The 17580-nt window shown below is 47.3% G+C and overlaps 1 protein-coding gene across 44 annotated transcripts in view; it reads left to right on the forward strand.

The window, feature by feature from the left end:
* Nucleotides 1-17580, forward strand: part of AMOTL1 (angiomotin like 1) — a 183754-nt gene that overhangs the window by 155813 nt on the left and 10361 nt on the right. For all 44 annotated transcript variants that reach the window (XM_070076967.2, XM_051820643.3, XM_070076937.2 and 41 more), the window contains 4 exons: nucleotides 2260-2405; nucleotides 6700-6849; nucleotides 11859-12049; nucleotides 17319-17444. In XM_070076967.2, the coding sequence (XP_069933068.1) occupies nucleotides 2260-2405; nucleotides 6700-6849; nucleotides 11859-12049; nucleotides 17319-17444 (613 nt within the window). The remainder of the gene's footprint in view (nucleotides 1-2259; nucleotides 2406-6699; nucleotides 6850-11858; nucleotides 12050-17318; nucleotides 17445-17580) is intronic.

The raw sequence follows: 17580 nt of genomic DNA on the forward strand, positions 1-17580 counted from the left end.
CCATTCAGAGCCAATGGATGTTGGGGCACAGAGCTAATGAGCTGCCACCAACCCAATTATTAGACCTCTTTATTGCCTGTTTTCCATGATTTGGGAAAGAAGTTAGGCAGTATTTTTCTTTTTTTTTTTAAGGATTTATTTTATTTATTTGAAAGACAGAGTTATATAGAGAGGTAGAGACAGAGAGAGAGGTCTTCCATCCACTGGTTCACTCCCCAGATGGCCGCAACGGCCGGAGCTGCACTGATTTGAAACCAGGAGCCAGGAGCCTCTTCCAGGTCTCCCACATTGGTGCAGGGGCCCAAAGACTTGGGCCATCTTCTACTGCTTTCCCAGGCCACAGCAGAGAGCTTGATCAGAAGTAGAGCAGCCGGGACTAGAACTGGTGCCCATATGGGATGCCAGCGCTTTAGGGCAGGGCTTTAACCCGCTGAGCCACAGCACTGGCTCCGTTAGGCAGTATTTCTAATGCTTCTGAAAGGGAGGAGGAGGAAAGGCAGTGGCTTGCTGAAGTAGGGCATAAAGAGCCTAAAATTAATGCTATATCCTGGGTCAGGACGTTGGTGGTCTCATTTTATTTCCAAGGGATGCCCTTGTTTCTGGGAAACACAGCCACTACTCAGCATGACAAGTCTCTAAGTCTGTCTGTTCATTCAGAAGTTGTTCCTTTGCCCTCTGATTTCATCAATGTGATTTCACAGTGCAAGGGTAGAGCAGTCGAGTTGAAAGGACATCATAGTGGGACATCAGGAGAGCCGGGCTTTGGCATGGCCCTGCCCCAGCTGGCACTGGGATCTTGGACAAGAGCCTTCTCTCCTCTGGGCCTTCCTTCCTCATGCATAAAGTGAAGGGCCTTGAACTGAATGTTGATGTTTCCTGTAATCCCTTCTGCCTCTAAAGTTGTGAGTTTGTTATCTGAGATTTGCAATCTGAAAGTGTCTTTTTAATTCCTATGCCCTGTATTCATAACCACACTTTCTGTTCTGTTACTGTTACTGCAGCATTCTTTCCACTGCTTGCAGAGCCCAAGTCTTCCATATCTGATGACCATTTGTTACATTAATGAGTGACTGTAGGAAGAAATGAATGAGTGCAACCACTGTTGACATGCTGGTGTGACTTCCTGACTTGGACTATCTGTTTCAGTGTAAATTACTGGGATTGACATAACCGATACTACGTGCGAAAATGATGTGTGCACATAGAACTCAATTTCTACCTACTGTTGTTGCTGCTCCTGTTGTAACGAGTCGTAGATGCCTTGTTTCCATAAATATAGAAGAATGTCATATGATTTTGTAATCATCTTTTTTAATAATGAAAACAATTTCCATTCTCTTCTTTAATTTCAAAGGCTACATCCTATTCTTATGGAAAGTGTACAGTAATTTATTGACCCGTCCCTTATTCTTGTATCTTAAGTTCTTTCAGGCTTTTCCGAATCATTCACAACATATCTAAATTATCTCATCTATTTTTAAAGAAAATGTGATGCTTTTGTAACAGGAAAGCACTTTTCATAAGAAATGCTGGTCCCATGACCCTACGGGTCCTTTCTGCTTAATCTAAGAGAATAGAGAAGTCAGCACAGGAAATGGAGAGAAAGGTCTGAGGGTGCCCTGCAGTGGCTTCCCACATGAAAAAAAGAGACAGTGACCACCATTGCTAAATGAGAGGAAAGAAAATTTCTTAAATCTATGGCACTGCCCCTTTCGTCTTTCAAAAAGAACTAGGAGCAAATAAGGGCCAGGTTATATGGGAAGAGGATCCAATAAGAGTTTGGAACCTGACCTGTAATCTCACCTTTGCAGTCTGGCCTAAGACCAAACTCTCTGGATCTTGGTTTATTTTTATGAATGAGAATATTAATATTACTGTTACTATTGCCTCTCCCCTCAGCACAGGCTTGGAAAATGGTAGCAGGGGAGGTGTGAGCATAAAATGAAATAATTGGTACAAGACTCATCTGAAGCATTAAAGTCAGTGTTGTAGAGAATTGAGTTACGGAGACCATAAGGTCACTAGCTCTCTGTGTGCCGTTCGTTTCTGGAACTGTGACCTGGAATGTGTCTAGACCTAGCGGTGATTTTTGAGAAAATTCTTACCTTACACAACCACCACTGTTGAGGAATAAAAACAGTAACTCGATCCTCTACTATTTGTATGCTTTTTATTTTTAATCCTTGCCAGATGTAGACTGGCAGTGAGCCCAGAGGGCACTTTCTGATAGAGGTAGTTTTGTTCTTCTCTCCCTTCTAGACAAAGAATTCTTGAAGGAAAAAGAGAAGTTAGAAATGGAGTTAGCGGCAGTGCGGACTGCGAGTGAGGACCACCGGAGGCACATTGAGATCCTGGACCAGGCTTTGAGCAACGCCCAGGCCAGGGTCATCAAGCTGGAAGAGGAGGTGAGATGGGGTTAGGGAGGCGGGCAGAGCCCCAAGGGCCTTCACTTCCTTTTCCTACCCAACTGCTTTAACCAGAGCCAATCCCAAGGAGCTGAGGCAGGGGAGGGGTGTGGAAAACATCCCAAATAAAAATAAATTAAAAAAGGATTGATCCATCCCAAAGCCAGCAAGGCATGAGAGGCACCCATGACTACCCTCCAGAGAGAACTCGCACGCAGTCTAAAGCCCAACCTCCAGCCATTGGTTGGCAAGTGTCCAAGGCTGGAAATAAATGGAAGGGATGGAAACCACTGGTGCCTCCACAGAAAAGAAACTAGCAATTTTTTTTTTAAATAGTTCAGTTGTCCTTGGGTCAGCAGCCCTGTTTCCCATTTCCAGAAGTTGACTGGTCGACCAGGCAGTGACCCTCCAATCCAGGAAATTTTGATCCTGCTCAGACATTGTGGGTGTAGTAGTTTCTAGTGGAATCTGCTTTAACTGAGGTTCTAGGAGGCAGACTCTCCCTGTAATCCTGATGGAGGAATTAGGACAGCCAGTTCTGAGTTCCAGGCTGGGGGGTCCGGGCTGTAGACGCAGAGGCAGAGAGGAGAGGCATGGCCTAGCACACAGAAGCCTGTGCCCTGCACCTGCAGCTGCCTGCGTGGTGAGGGTTGACTTGAGCAGGCTCCGCCGTGGGAAACAAGCTCAGCCTCTGGCAGAGGCCGACCTGGAACAGCTTACGTGAGTGCTTCACTGGGCGCTTGGCACAAAGAAAGCACAAAGAAAGTCCAGCTTTGGTGTTGATGTTGAAAAAAGAAGCCGTCCTTTCAGGAAACATCTCCTGCTGCTTGGATCCTCAGCTGTCTCTGTCAACTTTCCCTGCAAGGGTAATGCAGCTAAAGAGGAAGATTGGGGAGTAAATGAGAGTATTGCTCATAATAAGCCTTGAATCCCCGCCTCCCTCCAAGTCCTAAATAGCAATGAAAATCTTAATACTTGCAAGAGGATCCTGGGCAGGAGCCCACAGTGTCTTCCTGGTTGCCACTCAGGAATTCACTCCAGAAACTGACCTTACCCTCTTCAGACAGGAAGTCTGCTCTGAGGAAGACAGGCCACTTATTATTATCATCACTGAGTCACTCCTGCAGGTTCTATCTCTGTGTGTGGAGCTAAGGAAAAAACACAATTTTTAAAACATTTAGTTTTAATATTTATATTAAAATAAAAGTTATTTGCAACCTCCCTAAAGACAGTATCTTCACAAGCACTAATGTGGGTCTCTTGTCATTATATTCATATAAAATCATTGGTTGCAGGTAGCCTCTCTAAAATTAGTCTCATGTCTCTGGCTTCCAGAATCACCTCTTGTTCTTACTAAAGAATCTTGTGGAGGGTGCCACTTCAGATCAGAAGGCATGCACCGAATACATGCCGTAACTTTCCATGGTGATTAAGAGTGCCATGAAGGGCCAGACTACTGTGCTAGTATCAGCTGTGTGACCCTGAGCAAGTTACTTAACCTGTTCAGTCCTCAGTTTTTTCATCTTTTAAATGGAAGTAATAAAGGGCTTTACCTCTTACTGTTGTTGGGAGAATTAAATGAGACACTACACATAAAGCACAGTGCCGAAATGCTGGGCAGTACAAGCACGGTTACTGACCATCCTCGTGATGAGGTACTCCTTGCTGATTCCGAGGGGAAGGGGGCAAGTTCATGCCCTCAAGGAACTTGCAGTTGCTTATGGATAATATTCACGCATTCATCTAATAAAGACTTGCTGAGCACCTACTGGGCACTGTTGCAGTCATTGGGGACAAATCTCATATGCCTATAGTGGCTACGCATGCAGAAACTGTGCAGTGGAGGACATACTAGGTTGTGTGTGGGTGCTGCAGACAAAATAATTGATAAGATGAAGCTTCTAAGAAACACAGGAACCTGAACTTAGTAGGTCTTCAAAAATATGTTACATTGAATTGAGCAATCAAAAGCACAGAGCGGGCCAGCGCTGTGGTTCACTTGGCTAATCCTCCGCCTGTAGCGCCGGCATCCCATATGGGCGCCGGGTTCTAGTCCCGGTTGCTCCTTTTTTTTTTTTTTTTTTTGACAGGCAGAGTGAACAGTGAGAGAGAGAGACAGAGAGAAAGGTCTTCCTTTTGCTATTGGTTCACCCTCCAATGGCCGCCACGGCCGGTGTGCTGCGGCCAGTGCACCGCGCTGATCCGAAGCCAGGAGCCAGGTGCTTCTCCTGGTCTCCCATGGGGTGCAGGGCCCAAGCACTTGGGCCATCCTCCACTGCACTCCCTGGCCACAGCAGAGAGCTGGCCTGGAAGAGGGGCAACCGGGAAAGAATCCGGCGCCCCGACCTGGACTAGAACCCAGTGTGCCAGCGCTGCAAGGCGGAGGATTAGCCTAGTGAGCCGCGGCGCTGGCCCCGGTTGCTCCTCTTGCAGTCCAGCCCTCTGCTGTGGCCCGGGAGTGCAGTGGAGGATAGCCCAAGTGCTTGGGCCCTGCACCCTCATGGGAGACCAGGAGGAAGCACCTGGCTCCTGGCTTTGGATCGGTGCAGCGCGCCGGCCGTAGTGGCCATCTGGGGAGTGAACTAACAGAAGGAAGACCTTTCTCTCTGTCTCTCTCTCTCTCTCACTAACTCTACCTGTCAAAAAGTTAAAAAAATAAAAATAAAAAAGCACAGAGAATGCCAAGATCAGATGAAAACTGATCCCAAAAAGGAACAAGTGTAGAAAAATCTGTAAAGCTGCTGTCCCTTCCTTAAAATGTCAGAAGTTCCTCCATTTTATTCCATTAGCTTTGGATAGGAGAGGGGACAACGAGAGCTCACGGCAGTGCGGCCAGCTAAGTCAGGAACTTCACTTGGCAGCAGGCTTTAGATCACTAGCCTGTGCTGGCTTGCTGGGGTAATCATGGGTTGAGCTCAGGACTGAGTCATCTGCAAGGCATCTGCACACCCAGGTGCAGAATGACAGGAAACACCACCTGGTGTCTTCTCACCCGGGCCAGTTCAAGTAGATGCCTGGGCCTAGTTTTTGACACCAGCCAAGTTCTAGAAAGTTAGAAATGTTCCCAGCTTTTATGACCATGGGCTAAACTCCTGACTGGAAGAAAACAAAGTCAGGGTAAGAGTTGGAGGTTGTTGGCCATGATCCTAATCCATGCCTGATGCGATATTTACATAAGTTACTCTAACCGTCGGTCCAAGTACTCAGTTATTGTGCTGCAGGAGTGTTCTCTAGGCCCTTCCTGACTCCTCAGGGCTGTCAACTACTCATTTCTAAAGGACTCTGAAAGCTTTAGGAGAAAGCTACCCTACAAGTATCAATACAAAGAAATCACTGTATTTATTCACACATACACAACTGGGTACACTTGCATATATATATATATATGCACACATAATTCCTCCTTTATGAAAGTAATTTATATTTATTATAGAAAAGTTGAAAATAAGAAAAGATGAGAGAAGAAATTTCTGTATAAATATTCACAGTTAATGCTTTAAATATTTCCTTCCAGTCTTTTTTGATGGATGAATGAATGGATAGATTCATGGTTGTGTTCAGTGTGTAGTGTTTTGAAGATTTGTTTATTTGAAATGCAAAGTGACAGAGAGAGAAGGAGAAACAGTGAGAAAGAGAACTCTTCCATCTGCTGGTTCACTCTCCAAATGGCTGCAACAGGCAGAGCTGGGCCAGGTCACAGCCAGGAGTTGGCAACTGCAACCTAGTCTCGCATAGATGACAGGGGCCCCAAGTGCTTGGGCCACCTTCCACTGCCTTCCCAGGTGCATTAGCAGAAAGCTGAATTGGGGGATGTGGAGGAGCTGGGACTCAAACTGGCACTCTGATATAGGATGCTGGTGTCACAAGCAGCAGCTTAACTTGCTGCTCTGCAATGCCTGTTGCAATTTAGTGTATAAGTTTTTAATCTTGGAGTTTTCATTTGATCTTGTGGAATAAGAATTTCTTCATGATATTGAAAATTTTGTTAACCTCCTAATGCCTGCCAACACTATTATTATTAAGCAATAACCAAGCATTGAGTTCAAAGCTGTAGAAATGACCAAAAGCAGATACTGTGGTGGAGTCTTCATTTCCAGATATCCTAGTCATTTTAAGTGTAACCGATGGCCTTTCTGCACCTCTTTTCTGTCCCAGCAAACCTGAGGGATAGGAGTACGCAAGTGCGTGCACCTGTAGTTTAAAGGGGACCTCCAGGTACTGCGACCCCTGCTTCCACCCCAACACTGAAAATCGTTTGTCTGAACTCTGCTCTTCTTCACCCTTCTCGACTCAGTTACGAGAGAAGCAAGCCTATGTGGAGAAAGTTGAGAAGCTGCAGCAGGCCCTGACCCAGCTGCAGTCCGCGTGCGAGAAGCGGGAGCAGATGGAGCGGAGGCTGCGGACCTGGCTGGAGCGAGAGCTGGATGCGCTGAGAACCCAGCAGGTACGGAAGCCGGGCCAGCAGATGAATCGGACGTGTTCATTCAGCACGCCAGACTCAGAGGGAAGCAAGAGCTCCCTGTCCTCAGGGACCTGCGCTGCCACCAGGGGGGGAGTCTAGCAGTCCACTCACTGTGGAGCAACAAATGTCCTCACAGAGAGAAAGTAGCTACTGGCTTGGGCTGGAGTGGGGGGGTGGGGCATGTGGCTTCAGATGGCCTCCCAGAGGAGCACATCTGAGCTGGACTTTGAGAGATGAGTTTGTGGGCAGTCGAAGGTGGAAACCTCAGAGAGAGGGAAAGGAAAGCATGTGCAAGGGAAAGGGCCGTGGGCCAGCGTGGCAAGGCCAGGGCAGATGGGTGCCGCTGGCTGGGGGAGAATGCCTGCTGGGGTGGCTGGGGAGGAGGCAGAGGCCACTTTGGGAAGGGCATCTGGTCAGGTGGAGCGACTGGGCTTTGTCTTGTAGTCAGAGGAAGCCAGCACCACAGAGGTTTTCAAGCTGGAGAGGAATCTGGTGCGAAGGCTCAGAGAAGGGGGCCCTCCGGTCCTATCAGGGGACAGTCTGGAGAGTGGATGGTGAGATCAGGGCTCAAGTCCCCAGGCTTCGTATCATGCAGGGTGTAGTGACAGCAGGAATTCCTGGAGCGATGGAAAGAAAGAGCTGGGAGAGGGTGCTGTTCCTAGTGCCTGGAGGTGATGCTCAGTGAGTTTCCAGAGGTAAAGTGAAAGAGCCAGCACCCGCTCTGGGAAATAACATTGGCCATAGCTCCTTCCCTGTTGCCTCCCCTTCTCTGCTGGTAACAGCTGATAATGTAACTCAGCTGTGAGCGAGCACAACACGAAACACCCCAATCTCGGGGAACTCCATTCCAAGCTGGTCAGAGCCTTCTGGCTGCAAAGGAGCTGGGGTTCGTCCATCATCACCAGGCTGGTGGGCAAAGCCCTTTATGCCACCGATGAAGGGTGTGCTCTAAACTGGGATACCAGAGCCACAGAGCGCAGAGCTCCATGGAATTATCTACTGGATATGGGCCACAGTGGTTGTGTTTGAGATACTTGAAAACACTTGAAAGCATGCACTCAGGCCAGCTCAGCCCTGTCGCAGGGCAGATCCATGCAGTTCCCTCTGGATGTGGGCACTTGGCTGGAGAAGGGTTGCCCAGAAAAATTAAGGAACCCAGCCCCGCCTCCTCCCATCCTGCATACAGTGGCTGAACTTCTGACACCCGTAACCTGTGCCACATACCCTGGCACAAATTGTACCCTCCAACTGTTCTCTGTTGCTCAGTCATTAGATGTTTTACCTCCCCAACCTGAGGGCAGAACTTCTCTGGAACCAGGTAAGTGCCAGCCTGCGGTAGACCCGTAGGAGTCTTAAGTTGGCAAAATGGGCACATCCCAGCTTTTAAAGCAACAAAGAATGTTCTTTTCCAGTTAATGTGCCATCCACACTCTGCAGTTAGATTACAGATTTTTGGCTCTTTTGAGTGTGGTGAGACCAGACTCAACTCCATTGTGCTTACTGTGTATGAAGAAGAGCTCTGAGGTTAGGATTCTCTGAAAAATATCTTAATTGCCACAGAGAACGGATCACCATGTGCACCCTCAGACTCGTGCATACTCACTCACACAGTTTCCTGAGAACAGGCAAAGCAGCACTCCTGCCCTGCATAAAGGCTACTGACAGCTCTGGGCGCACCAATGGAGGACGGAGATGGCCAGATTGAAGCTCCCCAGAGAAATTACTCTATGTGCATTCTGGATGTGTCTTTGTGAGCTGATCGCAGACCTGTAGCCATCTGTAGCCCACAGACGAGAGGCAGTCTTCGGGGTTGACTAGGACGTTGATGCTCGACATCTGTTGAGAACTGGCATCACAGTTTGCAAACAAGTGAGAGGATCAGTCTGTCTGCCGTGATGCACGGTGCACTCAGAGATGGTCTTGTTCTGTCTACTCCTTAAAAAGGATAAGCACTAGTTTCAGTGTTCCCCTTTAATACATTTTCTGATTTTACCACTGAGCATACATTACTCTAACAAAAAGAGGTAAAATGTTATTTCAAAAAAATCTACCCAAAAAATTGTGAGTTTTTCACTAGGTAAAGTCTGGTTATACTCAGTTCTGGAACCCCTGGACCGGTGGGGAGAGCACAGTTCTGCAGCCCTCAGCAGGGATGACGCAGAGTCTGCCATAGAACACAAAGTCATCTGAGAAACTTGGCTTTCTGGGCAAGGCTGTCCAGGAATCTCTCTGATGGCCCCATTCACCCTCGTGCCACTTCTCAGCACAGGCATGGGGACAGTCCATGCCACCCCCACAGCCTCACCCCTGTGTCAGTGAGGTGTTTGTCTGAGCCGGTTAGAAAGCATGCTGAGCTCACACTGTTAACAAAGCCCCTCGTCATCTCCACCCTCAACAGAACAGTAAGACCACCCCCACTGCTGTGCCGCTTTCCAAGGCCGTTCCTCTGAAGAGGCTTTTTGAGAGCGTAGCGTAGGGCGCTTTACTCCCCATGCAAGGGCCCTGCCTTTGGAGTCACACCAGAACACAGCAGCGCCTCTTCCCCTGGCCCCACAAACAACAGACCTCCCATTGCTGCAAGATGCCCTGGATGCTTCCAGAAGGCAATGCCCCAGAGATGAGCAGGGTGGCACAGAATCCCAGAGAGAGTCAGACCATGGTCTCCAGGGTTGAGCCAGCCAGCGTTGGCTCCTGCCTTCTCCTTCCAGAGGCGGAGCCCTGGGTGAGTAATCTTTCTGAGCCTCAGCATCCTGGTCCATAACATGAGGAAATTCAGTTCTGGCTGCTCCACTTCCCACTCAGCTCCCTGTTAATGCACCTGGAAAGGCAGAAAAAGATGGCCCAAGTGAACACTTGAGCCCCAGCAACTCATATGGAAGACCCAGATAGAGTTCAGGCTCCCGGCTTTGGCCTGGCACAGCTCTAGCCATTTTGGCCATCTCGGGAGTGAACCAGCGGATGGAAGATCTCTGTCTCTGTCTCTCCCTCTCTGTAACTCTGCCTTTCAAATAAATAAACTTTTTTTATAAACTGCACAAAGTGCTTACCACAATGCTTGGCATGTAGCAATCCAATAGGAAAGAGTAACTCCTATTGCTGTTCTTACTACTGTTGTACTTCCACACTAATCCTGTGAGGTGAGAGAAGATGGGAATGTTCTAGAAGGGGAAAATGAGGCGCAGAGCAATGAAGGCAGCCGTGGATTGTTAGGACATTCCTCCCATGTGGACACATCAAGAGCAAAGATGTTGTCTGTATTGTTCGCTGTGACATCCCCTGCACACGTTCTGTGTGGATCAGCTGGATGGGCGACAGAAGCTGTCCTGCCTGACCCTCAGTCTCTTTGCTGGCTAGCACACTTGCCCATTAGACTGTGCTGCCTCTGTACGCTTGAATGCTGAAATTCATGCATTTATTTAAATAACTCTTAATGACCTGAATTAGGGGGCCTGTGAAGAGTTGTCATGATCTCATGTGAGGTCAAGAGGGTTTTAGAAAAACAAACCGCTGAAATGGTAACAGAAGGGATTAGATAGAAACTGACAGGCATGGATGGCAGCTTAGTGAGGCAGTGGGAGCTTTTTCTTGGAAAGTTTCTAAAAATAGAGGAGCAGTTCATCTTGATAGACTAGTTCATTTGTCCTCCTGCCTGGGTCCAGGTGACTGGCCAGATGGGGTCAGTGGCTTCCTGCAGGCCAGGTGAGGACAGGGATGTGCCTTCCGCTCTGTTCTTCCTTAAATGTTGGTTGTTGGCAAGCTGCCACTTCTGAGAATCATTTCTATTCGTAGCTTTAAAAAATGAATAGAAACATATGGTTTCCCAAATGCTCAGGGGTCCATGTGTTCTCTTCCGTCTGACAGGATTGGATTGCACTGGTGCAGCCCAAAATGCCCAGCTGTTGCTCTTAGGTGATCGCCCAATCTAGGACATTAGGGGTTCTGTGTAAAACATTCAGATACCTCTCACCATGCAGCCAGCTTTGCATTTAAGACTGCCATCAGTGGTAGGCATGAGGGGATGTGTGTCTCAGGTTGTAGAATAGCTGGGACGAAACCATTCTCCACTGGAGCACGAAGGAGCCCAGCTCATGCTGGGACTGGCGCCTGACACTGAGTTAGTTCCCAAGGTGGCCTGTCGGCACTGCCAGTCTGAAAACAGAACCTCGTCAAAACCCCCCTCGCCCTCTACCTCATGCTCTTTAGAGGAAATAGGAAATAGTTCAAAGGCAAGTCTGAAGTGTAAATATCATCAGCTTGTGTGCAGCACAGATAGCAACCACCTTTATTCCCTTTTACTGACACTGCTAGAAGGAAAAGGCTGAAAATGAGCTTGCCTTGCATTGGTGGTCTTCAGCTTCCGTGGCTGTCTGATTTGATTCTCATTCTCAGCCCTTTACGTGAGGGAGGTATGGATGCTGGGAGAGCACACGTGTCAGGGCATCTCGCTGCAACCTCCCGTGCCTTTCCATTTTGTCTCCCAGCAGCAGGGGAAATTGACAACTGGGATCACTTCCTTGAATTCTGGAGAAAAGTGTTCTAGAAAGAGACCCAACTGCAGTTCCTGTTTTGGCATAAATTAACTGCAAGGCATTGGACTATTCACTTGTCATGCAAAGACCTTGAGCTGTTGAGCCAGAAAGAACTGGGATTGAATTCTGATCCAGCTATTGATTAGCTGAGAGACATCAAACCATTCATTTAAGCTTCCAGAAGCTTGGTTTTTCATCTGTCAAACGGAGTGTTTTATAGAGCTCCATGAAATTTGAATGAGACAGAGGAAGGCAGAGGTGGGATAGCGTGATGGTAGGATCCACTGAATCAGGATTGCACGCTCTGGAGATGGAGAGCAAGGCCATGATGCTGATGGATGTGAATTGCTGCAGGATCTGGGGCAGATGTGTGCTCCTTGTGGGCACTTGCACAGACTGGGTTGATGTGGTTTTACTTCATTCCGTATTTTGAACAGCAAGATGTTATTTCTGCTTCTCCAGAAACATGGAAATGGCCAGCCAGCTAGCATGCCAGAATACAATGCCCCGGCCCTCATGGAGCTCGTGCGGGAAAAGGAGGAGCGGATCCTGGCCCTGGAGGCTGACATGACCAAGTGGGAGCAGAAGTACCTGGAGGAGAGCACCATTCGGCACTTTGCCATGAACGCCGCAGCCACCGCTGCAGCAGAAAGGTGAGCCGGCGGAACCCTGCAGGAGGGAAAAAAGGTAACCAAAACCAAGCTACCAAGGCACCCAAAGAGGTGCAGGAGCCCTTCCTGGGGTGTGAGGTCAGCTAAAAATCATTTAAATGTCTGTGGTGCTAGCTGGACAGCAAAATGGTCTAACGGCTCTGGAGGATAATTTGGTTCCAAACTCCTAGTTCTCGACATTTATCTTGAGGACACCATTATGTGAGTGCCTGAAGGTGTCTGTCCAAGGATGTCCACCCCAGCGTTGCTGAAAGCATCAGCGCATTGGAAACACTCCAGAGTCCAACATGAGGAGACGCACTTAGCCACTTACATCCACACAGGGGCATCCTGTGGGATCATAAAGAAGGACGTTGTGATAGCATATTAATGCTGGGTGTATATCACGGGCCAGATGAGAAGAAGTTATGATCCTCATAGCAACCCTGAGAGCAAGGGCTGTTCTTGTCTTATTTGACAAGTGAAGAAAATGAGACGGCAGTAGTTGATACAAACCAGTCCAGCAGTCTGTGCTGGGGCCACAGGTCAAATGGAGGCTTGTCCAACTTAAAACCCTACTTCACCTGGTTTGAAATGGTTCTCTGCTGCTGTCAGTGTTTACCTCTTTCTCTCTGCTTTCTTCCTATAGATGCACAGCCTTATTCTTCCTTTAAGAATTAGATCAAGTGGTGCAGTAACTCAAACAATAACGCTCAGGAATTTGACTGAAACCCTGTGCTGCCTGGGCAAGCAAGGCAGTATCCCACTGCCCTTTGTTTGCAGGATGTCTCCTACATACATCATTGCTGCACACGCCGGAGGCGCGTGCACTGGGCCAGTCTAGCCCCTCACTGCCTCCCACCACTCACTTTGTTTCCTGCCCATAAATTATTTTGGTCATTTAATTTAAAGTTGCTTGGAATTTGCCAAAAATTATGGTCAGTATAGTTGGCGGAGATCCTCAGATTTCAAAGGAGCATCCAGAACCAGACTTCTTAGGAAATAAGGGTTGTTATTGAGCCATTAGGGCTTGTAGGACATGAACCGAGCACGATGAGTTAAAGCCCAGGATGCGACTGCTGATGGATTCAATTCCACATTGCCTTGGCGTGTTTTATTTCTTCCTTAAAGAGTATGAGAAGGTAGCTGAGATGGAGGGAGACACTTTATAAGCTACTCACGGGCACTCAGGCTCATTGCTCAAGTAGAGCAGAGTCCGCAGGAGTCTAGCCTGATGGATCCAAGGACTGGAGCAAGCAGAGTCTTTATATTTGCAAGATACCTCCATGACGTGCCCCCCAGGACACTTATATCTGCAGACAGGAAGACCTGCACACCCATGTGCAAAATAGCTGTTTGGGGATCATTTTCCAGTGCTCACATGTTGTTCATGGATGTTTAGGCTGGTAATGGAAATAGCCTCTAACATCTGATTGCAGCCTCAGGAATGAAACAGACACTTGAATCAGGCATGGACAGCTCTGGAGTTGTGGGGTGAGAACGGGAGGGAAGTTACAGCCACCAGTTCAGTCCTTGCACCGTACGGACAGACGAGAACAGTGCAACCCTCTGAAATAGACCTTTTGAAGATGAGCTCTTTGGTTGCTAAGCTAACAACTAACTTACCTCTCTGTCCTGGGGAAGACAGCGAACCATCCTAAGGTTACAGAGGGCCTGGCCCGCTATGTTGGGTTAGGGGCTAATGCACTGCTGTCAACAGTTGCCCGACAAGTTCCCTTTCTCAGTGTGATGTTAATGAGGACCCTACACAGGGAGGCAGGACCCCTCCAGTCAAGGCTTCTCTGTCTGTCACTGGCTATGAGTGTGTGATGTGGGACAAGCCCGTCTAAGTGTGGCAAACCTCATGTGTGAAATGGAAATCAGAGCTGTGGACTGGTTCGGAACAGGGAGCCTGACTGCATTCCTGTAGCAGTGTAAATGTGTTACCGTGGGGGATGCTGTGGGGGCCCTTGTGTATCATTGTTTTTAGCAGATGAGATGTCTGTCTGCAATCCCGGGCTCTGAGGGCGTGGATGGGACTAGAAAGCAAAATCAGAAATGGAGGAAGCAGCAGGTCTGAAGCATAGACTACATGGTGGGTTTAGGACTTGAGGGTGGCAGAGAATACAGACAGACCCCAAACATTATCTCCCACTCGCAGATTCTAGGCCCATCCTTGTTTATCTTTCATGCAAGGGGGTTTGTTTTAGGTACCCAGAAAACACTGTGGAATTTATCCAACTGTGTTAGTCTGCCTTTCATTATTTTAACTAAAGATACCTGAAAGGATCTTCTTAGCAAAGAGGAAGGCTTATTTTGGTTTGCAGTTTTGGAGGTCTCCACAGTCCAAGACAGGATGACCCCATTAACCTGGCACCTAATGAGAGCAGAACACATATGGAGGGAGGGTGAAACAGGAAACAGAGAGGCAGCACACTCTTCCTCTGCCCTTTCTCTGTCTCTCTGTATAAAGCCATTTTGATTTAATCCCAGGAGCCACCCTAGCCATCTAAACCAATCCAGCCACTTTCCAAAGGCCCTATCTTCAGACAACACAATTGGATCAGGCCTCCACCCGAATCCTTAAAATGATTAAATCACTAGCCATTAACATAATACAGTGGGGCTTAAGTGCTTGCATGAATCTGGGGAGCCAAGTCCTGTTTGAGCCCTAACACTAGCCCTCTGCCTCTCCCTGAGTGTTTTGTTTGAAGTTCTGGAAGATGGACGGATGCAAGGAGGGATGGATGGGTAAATAAATGGGTGGGTGGATAGATGGATGGATGAAAATCTTAATGTTCTTTTCCAAGAAAACCTCTGTAATTTCACCTTTGCTTTTGTATTGCTAGTAAGGGGGGAAAAGGAAAATGAAATATTTCTGAGAAATGTTGAAGTTCTGAGTTCTTGTCTAGATTAGATGCTAAATGGCTAGAGATAAATTGGCAAAAATGGCTTTTTCTAGTCATCAGTTCTGTGACTTTTCAGCCACTGATGCATACCTCACATTTCTAAACAATGAGTTTTAAACAAAAAAGGTAATTTTTGCACACCAACTGGCTTCGCTGTCTTTATGCATCTCGATACTACCAATCAGACTTTTTACAAGGTGGGCTTATTTTGTATATGTGGGGAAGGTTTTGAAACTTTTTACAGGTTTCAAAGCAATATAATTTTTTTCAGAGTTTTGTTTCTAAGTTGTTCTCATCTAATTGTGCCTGCTGTCCTTACTTGGCAGTACAAAAATGAGTTTTTAAATTTGTCTCCAGCTCTATGAATTTTCCAAAAGTAAATTGGTTGAAATATTGAAAATGTTTCAACTGCTTATTCCTATATTGATGATTTTTGTGCGTGTAATTAAAGAATTTGGTTTGCTTTCTGCATATGTTGGCATTATGATATATTTCCAGACAGTTTATTTTCTGGACCACATTCTCACAGGTTCCCTCTTGCTTCATTATTTTATTTTATATTTATGCGTCTTTGCTGAGGCCTTCTTTTAAAACACAAAGGAGACCTCTAGGAATGTAGAGTAATGGTTACGGACCTGGGTTTTGGGGTCGTAAGTACCTGGGGTTGAGTCCATTTCCATCCTTCACTAACTGGGTGTTCTTGGAGAGGTCGCCCATCCTGGGTGTCTCCAGGTGCGTGCTGAGGCCAGCCACACCTACTGCATCTGCGTGCTGAGGCCAGCCACACCTACTGCACATGTGAGAATGAAAGGGGCAGCCATGAGCACCATGCTCTGCTCAGTCATAGCATGGAACTCAGCTCATTCACCGTTAGCTGGCATGAAGTGGGTAAAAGAAGGGCCTCTTGGTGCTGTTTTGGGTGTTCTAGAAAAGAGCTTTTAAGATTTTCAATATGATTGTAGCATTGGAATACGACATTAAAGAGATGTGAAATGTTTAACTAGATCATTTATTAATTTGCTATTCATATAATTAGAGGCATTATTGTGCCTTTCATCTTAAGATTCATTACTTGGTTGGCACAATTATCTTTTTACTAATTGTTGTTCATTAGGAGTAATTAAATTGACAAAACCAGTGGCCAGAATAGTTATCTTCGACCAGTTGTTTTCAGGCTGACATCTGCTTCCAACAGAACAGAATTTTCATCTCCCAGTGCCTGTTCCTAGCCTCACTCCACCACCTCAGTTGAACTTCTCAAGGTCACAGTGTCTGTCTTCATCTTTCCTGGTGCCCAGCGTGTCTGTTACACCTAACCAACCTGAGTCCCAGCCAGGGTGCATAAAACAAGAAATGAGACAGAATTCACTTGGAGGAAGAATCAGCTTGGAGCCTCAGTGTCCAAGAGGGCTGCTCTCTGTTTAGGGTATTCACTGAGTCCCATTTCACTGAGTCCTGGTTCACTATCCCAAAATACTGAAATGGCAGGGCGGGTGTTTGGTCTAAGAGTCAAGCCCCGACTGGGGATGCCCACATTCCATATGTGAGTCCCTGGGTGTGAGCTCCACCTCTTCTCCCTATGTCAGATTCTTGTTAATGTACATTTGGGGAGGCAGTAGGTGATGGCTCAAGTAGTTGAGTCCCTGACATCTACATGGAAGACCTGAATTGCTTTCCTGGATCTTGGCTTCAGCCCAGCTCCAGCTGCTGTGGGCATCTGGGGAGTGAACCAGCAAATGGAAGCACTCTCTCTCTATCTCTCTGCCTTTCAAATAAATAAAATGAATAAAAAATTTTGAAACATGAAAACAGAATTTTAACACTAGAAAAATATGAAAAGACAAGTATGAAAAAGTGCAAGCATAGAAACACCAACAAATTTAACAGTAGCAACAGTATCCATGTGTCAGTAGATTAAAGCTGTAGGTGCCTGATCTATGTATGCACACTTATCATATAGCTTAATGCACACTGTTGTTAGTAGAAGGGGCAGGCAGTTTTGATTTTTTATTTTACTTGCTTGTTGTACATACTGCCTTAATTTTATCAGGTTTAGGAAGGGAATTGCCTGGGATTTAGGAGAGGAAGGGTGGGTACAGGAATCTGTGGAGAGATTATTTTTTCCCACATGGTACCCTTGGGCTGCCTGTCCACAGCGTTTGCTTCATTCTGTGTGGGATCATCTGACTGGATTGGAAACTAAGCTGGAGAAGTAGAGAGGGAGGGCCTGTAGGCACCAGTGGGGTGTGAGGAACAGATTTGTGTTCTGACATGAACCCCATCTCTTTCCATTCTGAGTGTGTTTGCCTTGAAACAAAGCAAGAGGGCTTCCTGTGACCCAGTGCTCACCCTGTTGTTCCCAGAGACACCACGATCATCAACCACTCTCGGAATGGCAGCTACGGCGAGAGCTCCCTGGAGGCTCACATCTGGCAGGAAGAGGAGGAGGTGGTGCAGGCCAACAGGAGGTGTCAGGACATGGAGTACACGTAAGAGAAAACCACATGCACCCGCGTTGCCAGCTCACCTGCAGACCTGAGTGAGGCCTGCCAGCCCGTGGTGGCTCTCACACTGCAGCGCTTCCAGAGAGGACTGCAGCTGAGAGCTCGAGGTCTCCTCCCCCAT

Source organism: Oryctolagus cuniculus, chromosome 1, assembly GCF_051225735.1.
Source record: "Oryctolagus cuniculus isolate XC-2025 breed Fujian yellow rabbit chromosome 1, ASM5122573v1, whole genome shotgun sequence".
Lineage (NCBI taxonomy): Eukaryota > Metazoa > Chordata > Mammalia > Lagomorpha > Leporidae > Oryctolagus > Oryctolagus cuniculus.